Source organism: Halichoeres trimaculatus, unplaced genomic scaffold (genome assembly GCF_033239565.1).
Source record: "Halichoeres trimaculatus isolate MK-OKI-2021-1 unplaced genomic scaffold, fHalTri1.1 fHalTri1_scaffold_2, whole genome shotgun sequence".
In the NCBI taxonomy this organism is placed as follows: Eukaryota; Metazoa; Chordata; class Actinopteri; order Labriformes; family Labridae; genus Halichoeres; species Halichoeres trimaculatus.
This window is the reverse complement of record NW_027437180.1, coordinates 18,204,582-18,224,299: the sequence shown is the minus strand read 5'-3', so window position 1 is coordinate 18,224,299 and position 19,718 is coordinate 18,204,582. Positions and strand designations below refer to the sequence as shown.

Sequence of the window (19,718 nt, the reverse complement as noted above, 5' to 3'; positions counted from 1 at the left end):
GCTGATTCAGGTATCGCCCTGTGATATTAAAATGCCACAGACTAATTTATAGCTCTCATCATCGGCGCTCATAAAGCGCTGTTATGGGCTGAGCGGAGGAGGAGGAGCGGGTGGGGCCTGGCTGTGAACACAGAGGCAGACTGTGGTCACTGACCGGAGACTCTGCTGCTTTTATTCCGCTCAAATCAAACCGCATGTCTGACCCAGGGGTCCGCCTGCTGCCCGGAGCAAACTATACTCATTCCCCAGATATTTGACGGATGGATGCTGTCCTGCTGTAGGAGGGGAGGATGAAAACGTCGCCTGGTAGATTATTTGGCTTTTTCGCTCATAGCCTATTTATGGGAGGCAGCGGCAGCTTGGCCCTTTCTTTATTATAGGAATCAGATCTCCGCGGTTAGCTATGTGAAGAGCAGATCGCCCAATCATTCTCATTTCGCGATCCTGAGGAATAATTATGAACAACGCGCAAGATATGTCGCCCGATTTCGTCTTGATGCGCCTGGTTTCCGCGGCGGAGGATGACCGCTTGGACGCAGAAAACGGGAATCTGCCGCCGGGTGGAGTGGTGGCAGGGCTGGGGAAGGAGGTCCTGGCTCACAGCGGCGTCAAAGCGGGGTTGGATATAAGCCGAGATCCGACAGCGGGCCTCGAGCATCCCAGCAGCCGCCTGAACAAAGCCCCACCGAGCGGGGAGGGCACGGCTGCACCTGACACCGGGGGGACGGAGAGCCGAGCCCCGCTGTCTGCACCTCCTCCGCCGCAGAGCCCCATGGAGGCCCAGGGTTTTGACTTCGCAACCAGCCCCGGCCTACGGCCTCAGCTGCTCGTCTTCTCAAATATAATGCGGAACGGTGAGGGGATTTTGGAATTAGACCATCTGAGTCAGGGGAGGGATGCTCTGAGTTTGGAGCAGAGCGCGGGGTCTGTCTGCTCCGGCCCGACTGTCAACAACAACACCCTGAGTCCCAGAGACGTGCAGCAGCAGCAGAACATGCTGGACCGGACATGGGGGGCACATCCTCCGGTCTCTCTTACTGGGGACATGCAGGGTGCTGCGGAGCTGTGTCACCGGCATCGACTCATCACCACCCCGCCCGAGTGGCCCTTGTTGTCGGAGAGGTCCAACCCTCTCACGGTGATGGAGTCTAAGTGGGGGTGCGCCACCAGAGATCGAGAGGGAGCCGTGTTTGAGCTGGCCCGGCGGTTCGGGGAGCTGGGGGTCGGTGCGGTCCCCAAGATGCTGCTCAAAGCGGGGGAGATCCCGCAGTGCTCGTGTCAGGGGGCGCACGGGCCGGGAGGAGGGGGTGAGCCTAGGGATGACCCCACAGAGACCAGCGATGCTCTGTTGGTCCTGGAGGGGCTGGGGAGCGGGGATGTTGCCGGCCTGAGCATGGACGAGTGCCCGGAGGCAGAGACGGAGGATGAAAACGGACGCAGGGAGTTTTTACTAAACAGAAAGAGGGAAATAGTTCAGAAGATGTCCGGGACTTTCTCTATCAGCAGCTTTCAGGCGGAGCTGAGGCGGCAGGTGGAGGTGATGGCCCCGGCGGCGGCAGCAGGCGCGCAGATGTGCAGCCTCCATGGGAACTTATCCAGCCAGCTCTCACAGGTAAGCCTTGGGGATTCAGAGGTTGTCGCCCATGTCTCAACCATGTCACCTGCACCTACACCGGCCCAGAGCACACCTGGGGCAACCACCCCAAACCTGAGCCAGGCGTCTACGCCTAGGAGGCGACCGGAGAGGTGCGCCAGCGCGCCACGGACTCCCACGGGCTGGGATAAGACACTGAAAGTTCCAGGGAAGTCCAAAAAGGGTCTAAAGATCCGTCTGAGTAAACTGTTCCGGACTAAAAGCTGCAGCGGCTCCAATCACCTGCTGGACAAGAGGCCCTCAGTTACGTACTCAGTGTCTTCTGCTGGGAGTCTGGTGGACATGGCGAGCAGTGCTGGAGCTGAGCAGGACGCAGACAGGTGAGCGACAACACAAGGCCCCAGTCTGTCCAGGAATATCCTCACCGTGAAACATTTTTCTTTAACACTTTTATTCAGGTGGCAGAAATGAGTGTTACACAGGACACATGAAATCTTATGGGAGCAAATAAGGCCACTTATTCACCAGTGGTGCAAAATGTATGGAAACTGTGTCTTTTGGTGTTTTTTTAAAGTTATTTTTAAGCTGTTGAAAGTAAATTACAGATGTAAAAACTTGAAAGGTCAAAAAAGTGAAAACATCATTGTTTTCTCAGATGTAGGTCAGGAGAATCTGAGGAAGTCATGCAGAAACCCTCAGACGGACCTGATGGGCAGTAAACATTCAATATTTTAAGAGCTGTGACACATTTTGAATCCAGACACTGTTTTTCTTCTCTTATAAACAGAGTTCAAACATGTTGATTTCTCTCCAGGTTTGTCCATCTCACTTTGATTTTTTTGTTTGTTAAACCAGGCAGTTATTTTTCTCTAACACATTTAACCCTCAAACTGGAATCCAAAGTCATCCACGCTTTTTGTTTGTGGGAAGATGTAGAAGTGTTGTGAAGCCTTTGTTGCATGTCACCCTCTGTCTAACTCAGTGTTCAGTCATTATTCACAGCAGCAGGCTCAAGGAGGGCTGTGATTAAAAAAAACATTGCTCCAGAAGTCTGGACTGTCAGGGCTAAGAGCATCAAACAGAAAAAAATGAAAAAAAGAAGAGAAAGCTTCAGGACACAAAAGTGCTCACGCTCACACTGAAAAGTTAATTTTCTGAACCTCTGCAGCTGCTAACAGCGCTCTCACTCTCTTCTTCTTCTTTTTCTTCTCCTCCTCCGTCTGCATGCCTTGATGTGTGTCCTGCAGCCACAGCCAGCCCAGACTGACCAGGGCCCACAGTGCCTTCTCCCCCGCCTCCCTTTCTGCCTCCTTCTCTGCTTTCACTGGTAAGAGCTGCTTACTGCTTTCCTGTAACTCTGGTTCCTCCTCAGGAATGTTTTCTCTTGTGGGCAAAAGATCCACCTGACTTTCCTTCCAGCACACACTTCACAACAAAACCCCTTAGCTGGCCCAAATAATTTGAAAAACAAGAGAAGTCGAACAAAGTTGAATAAAAGATGCCCTTGAATATCTTTTTGACACAAAACTCTTCTGCAAGATTGAGTTGTTTGTCGCTTTGGACAAAAGTGTCTGCTAAATGAACTTGTAAAATTGTAGAGACATCATTTGCCATACCCCCTGACACAACTAACAGTTAGCTTCCTCAACACATCTGAGTTGTGGTGCACACACAGTTTGGTGATTGACATGTGCAAAACACTGAATGACTTGGAAGAGACATTTGAAAGATCACAGTTTAGTCTGAAATCATTCACCAAGCTTAAGGATCTGGAGGGTCACTCACTTTTTCACATGACTGCAGCTACAGTCTTGTTGAGATTTTTCCCCATTGTGTGTATCTGTTTCTAGTTTTGCCGTGAAGTCCTGCAAGGATAGTCTACATTGCCACTTATCTTTGATCATAGAGATGTAGTATTTGAATGCAACAGCCTTCACAGCCTTGACTGTCTTTGACTGTCTAGACTTACCATGGCAAACTTACTCACTATTGTACTTCATAGCCTAAAGTCAACCTTAGTGCTTGTTGCACACTTTTGCTCATCAGTGGTGTATCTTTATCTTCTGAAAATTTGCATGTGGTGTCACAATGTCTGCCTGTCCACACCTGTACAGACAAAGGGACGTGTTACTTATTGGATGTTTGCACAAAATGAATTCAGTTCTCCTCAGTAAACCTTTATCTACATATTAAACCATACTTATCTCCTGTTCTGGAGTAGAAGTGAACTGATGGGCAAGTTAGGTTTACAAAATCAAACATTTATTGTGTTTACCTGATAGAATAAGTCTTTGTCTGCTTCACACACAGGATTCCCCCCATATTCACAAATGATCTCATATTTGCTGTAGTTAAAACAAGTGTAAGCAGTGAATTACAGTCCCTCTTTTTTTCTCAACCAAGAGAAGTGATATAATTAAAGTTTTACTTTTAATTTTGGACCTTTTGAGGGATTCAACAGCTGAAAGTGTGTTAAACTGGAAAAAGTGAGTGACATGGTTAAGGGCTGCTGGTTGGATTTGAACCCTCGTTACTTCCTTTGTGGATTACTTCAGTGTATGAGACACCTGGTCCCAGTCCTCCCGTGGGGGGTCAACCTGAACTAGTGTTCCAGCATCAGGCTGAAGTCCTACACAGCATGCAGCATACAGGACCACAAGTAATGCACATATGCACTTTAAAAACAAATCACCAGTCTAGTATCATGATCAACAAAGCTGCACTCAGCTACAGGACCATGGGACAACTCCTCTCGGCAACCAAACAGGACACTCATGCTTCCCTTTCCCCTGGGTTTTCCCTCACAAATACACACGCATACGTGCTGTGAGCTGTATTACAATTTTCTTCTGTATTCTTATGAAGGAATACATCCTTTATAATGAACTTCCTAAAACAAACTTGACGTGCTTTAAAGTGACATTTGTTGTGAAAATAACAAGTGCAAATGTGATGTTATAAAAACTTCTCAAGAACCCACAAAATTTAGCAGTTGGGGCTTTGAAGAAATCTCTTGTCTCAATTAAGGGGTCTCAGACCTGTTATAAAAAGGCGTCGTCGTGACATCACCCATTTGTTCTTAAAGTCGAATTTTAAAACATATATATTGTTGGTAGTTACCATGTTGGAAATACTGACTCAACCTAAAAAAAAGGTGCTCGGTGGTCTCTTCACTAACAGCTACAGGGTGTCCACCTGTCAGCCAAGTCAGCTGTGCTGTAAAATATTCAAGGATTATAATCTCAGTATCTTCAGAACAAAGAATTAAAAAATAAAAAAATGAATTGGTGTATATGTTGTTTGGTACTTCTGGAGCAAGTTTAGTGGACATTTCAGGAACTGCAAGGACCAGGTGTCCCCTCTGAATTGGCTTTGTTTCTCACTGCCAGAGGTTTGAGCTTGTTATCAAGAGAAATTCAGAGCCGCTTAAAGGTTAATTCCTCAAAGTTTTACAGACCTAACTTTTGATGAATACTTTAAATTTTTGATCTCAACCAGGTGAGCAAGCTCGGACCATTTCATCCTATTTATGTAGAACCTTACTAAGTGTTTCACTTTTCTTAAGCTTATCTCTTAATTAAGAAAACAAAAGCTCAAAACTGTGAATTTGTTTTAGTATTGATATAATTTCAGGTCTGAAATGTTGCATATCATTTCAAGCTGCTTGCTGCAAATGCTTGTGTACTAGTCATGTCGTAACTGGTGCAACAGATAAAATAGGACAGGCTTCAGCACAAAAGGCCTGTGGGTGAGACGGGTGAGGAGGTCTGTAGCTAAGCAGGCAAACATGATTTAGCTGACTTGATGAGAACCAGCCCAGAACCTCAGCAGGGCTCAAAGGAGACAGTTCACACAGCTCTGTTTGGCTATTTTTTTTTTCTTTTTGTTGTTTTTATTGTTTATTGTTTATTGAACATGTGCTCTGCATGGGGCTAATCACTAATTAGAAGAAAAGTTGCACAAAGCAGCCTCCCTGGATGCAGGGGTGAGATGTTTGAAAACCAAGAAGTCCTGTGCACAGCATGCTCATGTTTACCAGCCCAGCCGGTCTATGATGTTTCAGCGCGAGAAAAATAAACAGATAAATAAATAAATGAGCAGAAGAGATGATAGGAGAAGAGATCTGAAGCGGGTGACTTTGGCGTTCTCTGCTGTTCAGGAGATGGTGGGGATTTGGCTCATCTGTTTGAATTTATTTCTTTCCCTGCCAGAAACCGTCCCTAACTGCAGACTGTCACTTTGGTAAACAGTGAATCTGCAGAATCTCATTTAGCTGGGATGGGATGTTCTTCTTTATTGCAGTGATCTAGGCTGATTAGCTGGGTGTAATTTTCCATAAACATCCTGCCTGGTGCAGCTTTAATGTTTCTGTCTCACTCTGCAGAACAAACACAACAAAACAGCCACAGACTCTCGAGCCACACACACTTCTTTCTTTTTTCAGCCTCACTGTTCTGATATTCATCTCACCTTTTCTTCTTTTTTTCTTCTCTGTTACTCCTCTGGCTGTAGGTGAGACTGTGTCCTTGGTGGATGTGGATATTTCACGAAGAGGGGCGAACACGCCACACCCTCCCACACCGCCCCCTCCTCCTCGCAGAAGTCTCAGTTTGTTAGGTAGTTTGCTGAGATTCCTTCTTCTGTCTCTCTCTTGTTCCTCTTATTTTCTATTCTTAACTTGTTTTGTTCTTTCTTCTGCCACAAATTAACTTAGACACATACCAAACTATCAAATCCTTGTCAGTCAGATGAATCTTAACTTCCTTGTTCATATTTTCTTTGGCAAATACTCTGAACACAATTACATTTAGCTGCCTGAACAAAATAACAGGAAAAGAAAGCAGAGGAGTATTTAACAGTGCTTTACTTTAGCCTTCAGTCAGCCTAAATGTAAGCTCTGCCCTTTTATTTAAATATTTCTCTTTGTCAGATACTCACCTTTACAGACACAAACAGGTTTTCTTTTAATCTTGCTTGAAACTGATTTGAGATGCTCTGAAAGGTCATCTGAAAACTGTAGATTTCATTTTAGTGCGATGACTAAGTCATAACTGAAATGCTTTTCCTTCATTCCTGGAAAAACAATCAGTACTGGCTTTTATTTTTAGTCACTACTTTTTTTTTAGTGATGCAGCATTTGGAGAGCATTATGGAGAGATTAAAATGTGGTTGCTGTAAACTTGGCATAAGATTACCTTAAACCAAACCCAAAATGAAGGTGAAACACAATACTTTTTGTAAATATTTGGGTGTTTGTGCAAATTGGTCTGATTCCTTTTATCATCTAACTTGTTGAAAGCATGATCTTTGTAGCACCGCGTCATTTTCTGACCAGCATATGCAACAGATATTTTTTATTTTTAAATGGAAAGATTGTCATTAACTATATATAGCATCTTTTTATATTTTCCTTCGTTATTCGTCACAATAGAAGGTTAAAGTGCATTTCAGGAGCTACAAAGGGATTTGGGCAGCAGATTTATGGAATTGAGTCAAGGATCTACACAGGACTGTATGTTTTAAAAAGTTAAATCAGCCTTCGTAGCCTGCATTTATTGGCAAGGCCAAACTGAATGTAGAGGGTCTTGTCTGTGGTTGTTTCTCTGTGTAAGACACCTGCTGTTCCAACCTCACATAGCATCACCCCTCTTGCCTATAAGAAGGATAGGTAGCTAGCTAATGTGGCTAACTGCCTGACACCACTAGCTTTCTGTAAACTAATCCATCCCCAACATTTCCAAGATAATTTTGAGTTTACATGCGTTTATGTTTTGCACAGTGTTAAAACCATATACTCTATCATTTATTGTTCTACAATCAATTCATAAGAGATGATGTGCAAAGAATTATGGGATATGCAGGGCCATGAAGGATGCTTCTGTTGTGTCCTCCGCAGACTGGGCAAGAAAGGACATTTTTGTTGGCCGCATTCGAAGGACGAATGATGCATTTGGTGTATTTGAAGTTTGCAGGCCCTCACCTCAGAGACAGCTACTGTCCAAGTCAGTGTATGTAAAAACAAGGCCGGGAGTTTTGTGCTCAGCAGCCATGGCCTTTTGGTAGTTTTGACACACAGGGTGATCTCCTACCAATTCGTGTAATAAATCAATAATTCTAAAGAAAGAATAAAATCAAAGCTATATAACAGAAACATTCACACCACATGGGACAGTCTGCAGTCTCAGATCCTCAGGTGAGCCCATCTGGCATTTTGAAGTCTTAAGACAATTATGATCTCAAGTTGGCTTTTTCCATTTTAGGACACCATAACTGAGGAGTTTGTACTTGTCAGTAATCTCTTTTAAGTGACTTTTTCAAACCATTTTTATCTACTTGTCTTTATAAAAAGTCCCTGTCTGTCTCATTGAGCCAGACTTAGCTGAGTGTGCTTGGTTATGCAGACACTTTATGAATGGAGAAAAAGGGCACATTTTCGTACTGACACTAAGCACATAACTGCATGCCCAAGCAAGTAAGTGTGCAGAATGGGATTACCTGCTATAATACTTTTGGTTCTATCTGTCTTCCATGCTATCGCTATTTAGCATCATTGCCCACCCTCTCTCTGCTGTGTTTTGTGTATTTTATACTTTATTTAAAATTTACTTCTTTTTTTTTGGATTCTGTTGGTCCTTTGCCTTCTAAGCCCATTTTTTTTCCTGTTAAAGCGTCTTTTAAATTGTGTATTTATTATTGTGTTCACGCAAAACATTTGTCATGTCATCTGAGCCAGGGAATTATATTTAAAGTCAATCAAAGGTGTAAGTAGATGCAATTTTGCGGAGCAAACTGAAGAAAGAAGTGAATTATATTAGCTAAAGGTGCATGTTAATTTGAGATATGGTCAGCTCGTGAATGCAGTGAACTCAAAACACTGATGTTCATATACATACAGGTTAAGCAAGTATTTTTGTATGGTGTGAGCACAACACAAAGGTGCTTTATTTAAAAAATCTCACTCAATATGACTATAAAACTCAAATTTACTACTGAAGTTGCAGTGGTTTGCAGAGTCATGAGATAAAAGTTCATAGTGTAATACTTAGACTGAATATTATTTCCAGACAGCAGATTTAATTTTGGTTTTGGTCTGTATTGTGGTCACTAATGAAAAAACAAAGGGTTCTGTTGGTGTTGTGGACTGAGGCTTTTTGAGTTTGATGGTGCTGAAAAAATGTATCCTTCCTCACTTATCCTCTCTTCCTACCTACCTTCTTTCCTTCATCTCCCCTTTCCTTCTTTGTATTGACAATTGCTTTGCTTTCTTTCCTCCCTCCGTGTCCTTATTGTACCCTCCCCTAACCTTCTCCCCTTCTCCTCGCCTTCCTCTCCTCCCTCCAGATGACATAGCTGGGCCTCAGCCTGGTCCTTTCCTAGTGAGTGTTATGGGCGCCTCCCTGCAGTCCCTCCCCCTGCCTCTCCCTCCTCCTCCTCCTCCCTCCCACACCACCATCCAGCACAGTCTCAGCCTCAATGGTAAGATGTGAAGGAGACTTTCTGGTACAAAAAAAGGGTTCTTCAAAGCAAATGAGGCAAACACAGACTGTGGCTCATGGAGAGCTGAGGAATGTTGAAACGTGTACTCAAAAGAAGTTTATCGGGAACATAGACTGTATAAAACATGAACAAAGTCTCAGTGATGTCATTGATTAGTCTCTGAAGATGGATTATGACCCCCAAAGATGTGGTCATCAGAATGGAAATGCTGACCACAGTTAACCCAACTTATCGAGATCTGCAGTGAGGTGGAGCTGAGTAAGGCTCCCAGCCAAACAACTACAACACACCCAATAGTCACACTTTAATTGTGCAAAATTATGCATATCTCACCTTTACAATTACATTTTGATATGGTACTTAGTGGAGATGACTCACTTTTAGAGCCAGCCTCAAGTGGACATTAGAGAAACTGCATTTTATACTCATGAGGCAGCAGACCTAGGTAGTTGTAGAGTTGTATTCAAGCTCCCTGTCAGCTTATACACATGGTTATTAGAGTAAAGTTGAGTGGAGCTTCAAGGCGGGGGAAATGAATCTAAGTTTAGTCCCACTAAATAATTTTACGTAATCACTTTTTTTCTTTTTTTTCTGGTAGTTTTTCTTTTATCACAAAGTCAGCAGAGAGGGAGAGAAAGGAAATGCGGATATAGTGAGTGGTGGATGACATGCAGCAAAGGGTTGGGAATCAAACCAGCGACCACTTCAACGTCTCTGTACATGGGGTGTATTGTTAAACCCAGCTTACTCTTACATTTTTCATTTTTTTTTGTCCTTCTTTCCCTGCTTCAGACGCCTTCCTCCGGGCTCTTCCTCATTCAAGCTCAACATCAGCAGATGCCCCGGTCCCTTCCAGACAAGCCCCGCCCCCCATGCTTTGCGCCCTACGGAGATCAGAAGCCAGCAATTTTACGGCCTCTCTGAGAGAGCTGGAGAAGGTAAGACTGAAATTTGAGAGCAAAGGCTGTCAAAAGACATAATCATTTCTTTTAGCACATTTTTTGTTTAGGTGTGATGTTTGTTGAATTTATTTTGCGAGATTCATAAACCTTCAGGTGAGAGCTGCTGCCACTGTGATGAGCTTGTCCCTTAAGTATCCTCTAGTTCTGAGGCAGCATTAGGTGTCTTATCAGTGCAGATACAGGCAGTCAAACTTATCTGTGCACAACTTTTAAAAAGAGTGGTGATGCTATTTCATTCAGGTGTACTAATAGTTTTGTTTGTCTCTCCCAGTGTGGCTGGTACTGGGGTCCGATGAACTGGGAGGATGCTGAGATGAAGCTGAAGGGTAAACCAGATGGATCATTCCTCGTCCGGGACAGTTCAGATCCTCGGTACATCCTGAGCCTCAGCTTTAGGTCGCAAGGAGTGACACACCACACACGCATGGAGCACTACAGAGGTGAGACACACACTTATGTTTATGCAGTCTCAATGCTAGTGGGTGCCCTCATTTACATCACATGAATTTAAACGTCAGTCTTCTAAACAAAGTACTTAAATCACAAAACATCACAACATAATTCTTGCTAAATTATTACTTTTTACATCATCATATGACAACAAAGTCATTAAAATGTATCTCGGTGTTATGAAAACTCATCCCTGTAGAGAGGACTGGCGTTATTTCCCTTGCTGTTGCGTGACAGAGCACTCAGAGTTTGTTCTCTGGGGTTGCATGCTTGTGAGTGACTTTTTCAGGTGCTGACATTTAAATTTGCCATCTTGCCTTGACTGTGTCTGTGCTGTAAAAAGTCATTTAAATGTCCTTAGAGGATAGAAACAAGAGGCAATACACATTTCTATGCATATCTTAAACTATGCTTTACATATGAGTGCAGATATAAAAGCTTAACGTGCTCAGAGCAAACATACACTTTACAAACACGTGCAGCCATTTGCTGGCCATCCAACACCTAAGGCATGTATAAATACCACCACCATGAGTCACAGGGGACTCTGGTGTAAGTGACCATATACAACCCTTCAGCACATCAATGAAAATATGTGCTATATGTACTATCTGTAAGGAAGGATACATATTTTAATGCCAGATTCCTGAGCATTTCAATCAAAGGTAACATTGGTCAAGGTGAAGTGGACTTCTGCAGGAATACTTCTGTTGACATTTCTGTCCTCTTCTTCTTAGAGCCTCTGCATTGACAAACCTGTAAACATAAACGAGGCAAATGTCAAAATTTTGATCATAGCTTCTATTATCACTATCTCTTATGCTTTACGAGCCTTTGTAGAGATCAGCAGCCTAGAGATGCTCACACCAGCTCTGTTGCACTTGCCTGAATTGCACACAGGAACACAGGAATGCTGCACAACTATCTGTTATTATTTCCAACTCTCAAGACCAGCCTGAGACCTAAACTTACATTTTCACCACAGTGTTAAAAGATGAAAAAAAAAAAAAAAAACGCTAACAAAAACAAAGTCTTTGCTGTAATGTTGTACCTTTTGAAAAACCGACAGTCAACTGTTATTTTATCCAGCTGAGAATGCTAAAGGAAAGCAGCATATCTGCTACAATATTTTCTAATTTATGCCACCGTAAAACTTAAATTTCAGCTACAAGCAGAAACTAATTATTTTGGTCAAAACAATTACATTTTAGGAATGCTAACCAAAGCTAAGGTTGTCACAACAATGTTAACTAAATTTGGTTGAATGTTACGAGTTTAGAAAGCTAGCTAAAGGCAACATTTTTTTTGCCAAAAGTTGATCTGAAATAGGACACTGACAATAGAAAACCGTTTACCACAGTTTAAACTGACTGAGAAATCCAACTGATGGTTGGTTCATAACGTTAAACAAGTATTAGCCAATGGAAGCTAACAGTCTGGCTGCCATGCTGACTGATTTAGGATACAAAAGGGAGCTAACCATTTTACAACACCACTTTGTAAATGAAAAACTGCTAATAAAAAAAAAAAGAGTGTTGCTACAATGTCAACAAATTTAGCATTCTTATAGAAGCTATGTCACAATTTTTATCCTGAGACACACTTATAGGAACATGTATATTTCGCACAGTGTTTACTGAATTCAAATACTAAAGGAAGCTTAAGTTTTCTGTCACAGTGCGGGACCTCCTTCAACATACTGATTTGATGTTATGTGTTTGACCAGGTTATCCCTTAGTTTTTCTTTTACTGTTTATGTTATTACTGAGCTTTAATTTGAATCATTCCTGTCTATTCTGATTTCATCAGTTCAGTTCCGTATCTGGTTTGATACAACGTGTATGATCAGGAAGTTTGAGACTTAAATGAGGTTTCAACCAATCATAATATAAGTATTTAACATCGCTTAATGAGCACAGTAATAATTCAAGTAACAGCTCTAAAGTAAAGGGTTTCCAAATTGAATCTTTCCATAGTTTTTTCCTGTTGTATTTTATTGTATATTATTTTATTTATCGGCATAAAAACTCAGCGTGACTCCTTAACTTTTTAAAAATGGCTTGGGGGATTTTCTACAGCTTTTTAGACTGAAAATAACCAGAACAAATCCACAGGACAAAAATTAAAAGACAGAGCGCAAATAAATAACAAATTCAAATAAGTCTTATTGATGACCGTTAAGATTGCACTAGAACAATAGGGTATAAATAATCACAAAACATCACATAGGCCTACATATTCACATGCACGGCACATGTGTGACAAACTGACACGGTGACTCACATAAGATACACGTATAACCAGACACACACACACACACAAACTCACACTCAGGGACAGACATACGTGCATAAACGGGGCTCCACGTTAATGAGTCACCGTTATGAAGCTATAGACTCATGCCTGAAAACACATTCATTATTCAGACATGCAGCCCAGGCTGACACAACACATTCACATCAACACAATCATGTGTGCTCGAACGCATCACGGCTTGACGGGAAACCAGGGCAGAGGGGCTTTCAGATAAACAAGCGCTGAGCAGTCAACAAGAAGCATTCACATGTGTCCATTATGTGTCCAAATAATAGGTGTTGTGTCCAGAAGCTGCTTGTTGCTCTTACACATGCTTGCAGCAATTTTTATTGTTCTGCTTGATTTTGAGGGCCAGTATTTCTTGGTTTACATATTTTGAACAAGTTCTTTGATATTTAAAATGCTTTGATTTAGCATTTCTGTCACTGCTCATGTTTGATAATGTGGGCCTTTTTGTACAGAAAGGGGATTGTTGTTTTGCTGTTGTTCCAGTCTGTATGTTTGTGTTGCACCGGAGAAGTTGGCTGTCAGCGTGCAAACACTCTTTAACAAATCCTGGAAAGCAGCGTAATGCCACATCAACTGACCAGATGTTTGAGGCTATTTCCGAACTGCGAAAGCCAAAATATTTAATGGTCAAAGAGTAATTGTTGTCCTACTTCCTGATGAAATCCAGAGAAAGATTTTTATCCTTTAAGCCAGTGTTGCAAAGATGAGGACAACACTGGTGAATGACAAAACAGAAAGCTTTGACTTTGGTCACAAAAACCAAAACGAAGTTAGAGCTGCCCTGAAAAGAGGCTCCTGCAATGGCACGAGAGTCTTTTTTTCCCACATCATCCAAAACTTGGTACTCACTACAATGAGACCTGCTCTGGTGGAACTAGAACAAAACTGTTTTTTCTTTTTCTTTCTTTCTTTCTTTCTTTCTTTCTTTCTTTCTTTCTTTCTTTCTTTCTTTCTTTCTTTCTTTCTTTCTTTCTTTCTTTCTTTTGGCGTCTTTTCTATTTTCTTTTCCACTTCCCCCTTTCCTCCTTTCTTCTTTTCTTGATGATCTTTTAGTCATCCTCCATGTCTTCCTTTTTTAATTTTTTTGTTCCTTCCTTTTTCCTGTCCTCTTCCTTCCTTTCTCTCCTCCTTCCTTTTACCTCCTCCTTTCCTTTCTTCTCCCTTTCTGCTCATCTTTACTTTCCTCCTCTCCTTTGTCCTTCTCTCTTTTTTCCTTCCCCCTTTTATCCTTTAGTTTTTTTCTCATTCTTCCTTTCCCTTCATACTAACTTTCCTTCTTCCCACCCTAATTTTTCCTCCTGTCCCATTATCTCCATCCTCTTTTCCTTCCGTCGTAATTAGTTGTTCATTTATTTCTTCCAGCTTTCTACCCTCTTTTTGTAGACCTTCTTTCCTTTTCTTTTAATCCTTCTGCCTTTCTAAGTTTTTTTCTCTTTATGCCCTAACCCCTGTTTGTTTTTGCCATCTTTCATTTTATTTAACGTGGTTGCTAAGAAACAATGAGCTATGTCAGACAGGTTATTTTAGCAAATAAAATTAAACATGTTAATCGAGTTTTGTCCTCCCAAAAAACATTGAGAAAAGAGAAAATCCAAGGCTGTATCTGTAAATCTATTGATTTATGCAGGAATAGTTAAATATTGAAGATGCATTGTTTTTCCCTGAAGTAATCTTCAAAAGTCATGCTCTCATGTTCAAATATAAAGCTGCATAATGTTGTGTTTATAATCCATTAATACAATTCAGTTCTCTGCAGCTCTGCTTTTGCTGGTTCTGGGACGATCTTTTGGGATCTCGAGTCTTTAGAAACTCATAAACATGTTGTGCAACTGAGAAAGGGAGTTTCTGTCCATTAGTGAGGGTCATACTGTAAATCAGAGACTGGGAGATGCAGTTCACTCACTCTGATGTGTGTACTGTAAATCTACAAATATTTCATTATTAATGTGGGAATGATTTCTAGATGACGATGAGAGTCTTTATACACATAAAGAAAACCATGCCTCTCTGTCTCCAGGGACGTTCAGCTTGTGGTGCCATCCAAAGTTTGAGGACCGCTGCCACTCGGTGGTGGAGTTCATAGAACGAGCCATCATGCACTCCAAGAATGGCAAATTCCTCTACTTCCTCCGCTCCCGAGTCCCAGGTAAAATATAGGTCATATACATCCGCACGCAGCCTGAGATGATCAAAAATGCATCTGAGCTGCCACTTATGGTGATAAGAGCCTGAGAGACGGAGGAGAAAAGGAATACATCTGACTGTCTGCATTAAGCCTGTACATTATTTAAGTTTGTGAGAATGCACTGATGTGTTGAGACAATCCTCCATGAGCTAGAGTAAAGCTTTTGATGTTTTTGTTTACATTTATGAATTTTAAGTCTTCTGTGTATGGTTGAGTGTGTGTTTCAACCAATATACTCCCCTAAAAAGTTGTAAGGCTTTGATATGGTGGTTGAGGTTATGATTACATGAATGATTTGTTCAGCCTGTTTTAGATGAAGAATTTGTTACATTTAATATGAGTCAGAAAAAGGACATAGGACCCAAATGGGGACAACCATATTCATCTTCTTTTGTTGCAAGATTTAAATAACTTATTCATCTTAGATTTAATGAAGGATTTGTCACATTTGATAAGGCAGTTTGCATGAATTCAGGGCAGAAGACCCAAAGTGGTTAAAAAGAGGATTGCATCCGAACAACAACAGACAAGATCCAGGAAAACGAGGCATAGATCCAAACCACTAAGACCAAACATGGGGAACAGCTGGAACACTTAGCATATGGTGCAAGGACAGACTTCCTGATACTATTTAAACCAGGGTGTACAGACTAAAGGTTAATCCTGATAGCATAAGACATGAACTCCATGAATGTGTCTTTGGTGGGGAATTCTGCAACAAAATCAATGAGTGAGCTTCAAGTTTATTTTAGGGTAAATGACATTGAACACGTAATCCCAATTTTTATTTCAACCCACTGATTGATGTTTGGTAACTCAGCTTAAAGTAGTGAGGGAGGGATTGGAGAGGATTTAGTAATGTTGATGGTCACTGTACTGTCATGAGGACGGTTGTTTGGGGTTTCATTTGATTGCACGTCACCAGAACACTCTCTAGAGATTAGAGTTTTTCATTTTCTGCTTTTCACACCACTTCAACTTCAAAATTACATCATGGGTCAAACTGAGGTACTTTGTTAAATGCTGTGTAATGGAAATAATTTGAAGTACACTTTTTTTTTGACAAAATCCTGTATACTTTATTTTACTGCCCCAAATTCATAATATACTGCATGTTTAAAAAAAAAGCTACAGAGGAATACAAAAGAAAAAGTAGATTTCTGTTTTTGAAGGTCCAGAACTTTAAAGTAAATAATGATTGAAGCAATAGATGGAAAAGAGTCAAAGGGGCATTGAAAAGGTTGACTTTTTAAAAGTTAAAACTGGTCTTGACATGACATTTTTAGACATTTATTAACTTTAAGAGAAACATAAACTTACTTTTAAGGTTGTTTTAAGGTTATTCTCTAACATGTTGTACGTGTGTCTCAGGGCTTCCTCCCACCCCGGTTCAGCTGCTCTATCCCGTATCCCGCTTCAGCAACGTGAAGTCTCTACAGCATCTCTGTCGCTTCTGCATCCGACAAATCGTCCGCATCGACCACATCCAGGAGCTTCCACTGCCCAGGTAATGAGCTCCAGCAGGTTCACGTGATCATTTCAACAGGACAATCAGAGGAGCAGGATGTGGGGTTGCAGGAGAGCAAATTTGCAACATTACAAGGACAGGGTTCAATTCAGTAGTTCAGGAGATATTTAAGTCATGAATTTTGCAAAATTGGAGGCACAGCTGACTTGACTGATAGGCTGTAGCTGCAATAACACATCTTTTTACCTCATACCAAGTCAGCATTTCAAATGTGGCAACTGCTGACGAGGTTTTAGGAACACATTGGTGTGGTCATAGAGACTACATCCATAAATAATTAGGGATGACAAGCTTTGAATCCTCCCTTGCCCCCTTTATCATTGAGGATGAGCCCCAAATTTGGCCTAAATACCTTTGAAGAGGCCAGCTTGATAAAGGGAAATTGCCCAACAAATTATCAGCAAAAATTGTGCTTCATCTTAGGATACAAGGCATTTTATTATACAGTGAAAAAAAGGAAATGATAAAAAATAGCAGCAAGTATGACCAATCTAAATTATTTAACACTGTTGCTCGAATCATTTCAAAATGATGTACATACCTCTGCTATAAAGTGATGGAAAACTGGGATGATGATGATGATGATGATGATGATGATGATGATGATGATGATGATGATGATGATGATGATGATGATGATGCTTATGCTGATGCTGGTTTCTTTTATAAAATAACCACCAATCAATTTTTTGTACCCAAAATGTATCACACAAACTTTTTTGGGGTTTTGTTTTCTTTTGTTTTTAGACATTTTGGAACTCTCGTACCTGTCAGGATGCTGCTTGAGATTCTTGATGCACTCCAAATATTCATGTTTTGATCAGTCCTCCATGATTTTAGATTTGATTGTTGATTTTTCCCTGTTCCCTCCAGACCACTAATATCCTACCTGAGTAAGTTTTATTACTATGACCCTGAGGAGGAGATGTATTTGTCAATCAAGACCATCAGGAGGGTGATGGGAGCAGAACAGGAGGCGGAGTCAGAGACGTAGCAGCAGAGAGCTTCTGAGCCATCCCTGTAAGTTCAAGTTTGTCTTTCACTGGAGTTAATTATTTTCCCTTTAGGCTGAATATGCTTTTTCTGCTGATATCGGAATCACAACTGATTTAATCCTTCATTTCTGTGCAGGTTTTTGTGCTGAGGAGTAATCGCTTCTGGTTGACACCATCATTCAATCAGAGTCCCAGAAAATCTCATGGGTTCAGTAGGACTTTGGTGGACCTGCCTCACTCTTTGAACAGACTAAACTAAAAGAGGGAGGAGTATTTGCAGTTGGACAATGAAGAAAACTGTGATGATGCGGATTATGCATCTAAAAACTTGTCGGTGGAACAGAAAGGGAGCTTGAGTTATGAACTTGATTTGCAAATTTCCTGAATATGCTGAACTGGACTTTAAAAACACGATGCACTGGTCAATTTGTACAACTGTTGTTTGCTGCCGTTTCCTTGTTTTTCCTTCCATTCTGTCAAAATAAGGGTTTTTGGATTGAAAATTTCCTTCAGGGCAGGTATACACACAGAGGCAGGGCAGCAGGGGCTGGTCAAAAAGCATTCAGAGGTGCTTAACGGAGACAGTGTTAGAGGATGTTTTATCTTTTCAAATACTGAGTATTAAGAGTCATATTTTCTGCCAGGATTAAAGAAATCATCATTTCTAACAATGCTGTTGTGATGCTTAGTTTAATCAGATGCATCTGACTTAAAAATATCTCAAAATTAAAATAATTTCATTGTTTGGTTCTGACTTTGCTTTAAATAGGGGATATTGTTGTTTTCTATTTCTTTAAAAAACAAACATAAAGTTGAGTTTCTGGATATTGGTATTTGAAGTGGACAAAGTTTTAAACTGTGAAGTGTATGTGTGTCGAGTAATCCCAGGATGTGAGCACAGGCTGCTCTGAACTAACTTTGCAAAGCAGATGAATCGTCTGCCATCAGGTGGCTGTGTTGTGTGTGGTCATGGAAGTGTGCGGGGAGGACACTTGATTTGCTCAAATTTAAACATCACTGATCAATGACACATTCCACCAACCCGTGCTTTGTTGTTGGGGATTTTCTTTCGTCCATTTCCAAGCCTTTCTGGTCAGATTTAGGGTTTAAAACATACAGACTCATATCAGAAACTGTCATTTGAATAGAGAAACAAAACCCCTGCTTTGTTGCTTTGCAAGTGGAGAAGACTTCCAGATAGCTTGGATCAAGAGTAATAGGGAAAGCCATAAATAAAGACAGCAATTTGAGCCACTTCAGAGCTATCAGAGGGGCGACGTAAAGCCTGGAAAAGTGAGCATGATATCCCTCTTTAACTACCCAGCAGAGAGCAGTGATGTGTTCATTGCCCTCACTGGTTTTACACAGAAATTTAGTGGTTACTGGCACAAATTAAGCCAACATTGCTTCTACCATATGGAGATAGACTCAGATTTTCTACATCAGTAATTTATGCTCTACTTGTGATAGTGTTTTGGTCTCGCTCATTCTATTCACTGTTTTATGGTGAAGCAATGGATGTTGGAGACTGTTCTCAGTGAAAAAAAAAAGTCCATAAAAGCTGCTTGTGAACAAACATGCTTGTTGCAGCAGCAGCACATACTCATAGCACAACATTACCTGGACCTGCATTGCATCACGGCCTACTGAAGCTCCATTTAGTGGATTATTTTGCATCTGTTGTTTTTACATTACAAGGTTAAAGAACATATAATTGCTATTTAATTTTTAGACATGGTCAGAAAAAATACACCAAAGAGAAAAAATCCTCAATAATGCGATGTACTGCTGAAGTGGTGCATTTTCCAGCTAGTTCACTGGAGCTAAAGGTGAAAGCACATTCAAGGGTTTCTTTTTGGTTGTCTTAATGCAGATGATTAAAAAAACTTGCTGTCATTATAAAGAGGGTATAAATTAATTTAAATATACATATACATATCTATATAGAAGAGAAAATGTACAAATACAGTTAAGTTTTCTTGTGCTTACTGCAGTGGTCTGGATTTGGGTTTGTCATTAAGAGAAAACAAGGTGATTCTCAGATGCTTCATTTTCCCAACAATGCCCTGCTTCTGAGTGTGTATACCTGCCATGACCTGTTCGTTTTATCTGTTGAAATGCCCAGGTGTATTTTGCTCATTCTATTTCTCGGTACCCTGAAGCTGACGACTGGCTCAGCGTT

General features: G+C 41.2%; 1 protein-coding gene across 2 annotated transcripts; it reads left to right on the top strand.

Moving 5' to 3' along the window:
- The first annotated feature begins 128 nt into the window (after positions 1 to 128).
- On the top strand, positions 129 to 19,718 carry socs7 (suppressor of cytokine signaling 7). 2 transcript variants are annotated; one of them, XM_074664433.1, is made up of 10 exons: positions 129 to 1,974; positions 2,842 to 2,921; positions 6,107 to 6,211; positions 8,936 to 9,070; positions 9,884 to 10,029; positions 10,325 to 10,493; positions 14,846 to 14,974; positions 16,385 to 16,520; positions 17,415 to 17,561; positions 17,673 to 19,718. In XM_074664433.1, the coding sequence occupies exons 1-9, from the start codon at positions 458 to 460 to the stop codon at positions 17,533 to 17,535; spliced, it is 2,538 nt and encodes an 845-aa protein (XP_074520534.1). In that variant the 5' UTR covers positions 129 to 457; the 3' UTR covers positions 17,536 to 17,561; positions 17,673 to 19,718. The 2 variants fall into 2 exon arrangements, with proteins under 2 accessions (XP_074520534.1, XP_074520543.1); XM_074664442.1 differs by lacking the exon at positions 8,936 to 9,070.

Excerpts from the sequence above, each read along its gene's own strand:
- socs7 (XM_074664433.1), top strand. The coding sequence starts at position 458 with ATGAACAACGCGCAAGATATGTCGCCCGATTTCGTCTTGATGCGCCTG. Across the intron at positions 1,975-2,841 it reads GCTGAGCAGGACGCAGACAG|CCACAGCCAGCCCAGACTGA; the intron begins GTGAGCGACAAC and ends TGTGTCCTGCAG. Across the intron at positions 16,521-17,414 it reads CAGGAGCTTCCACTGCCCAG|ACCACTAATATCCTACCTGA; the intron begins GTAATGAGCTCC and ends TGTTCCCTCCAG.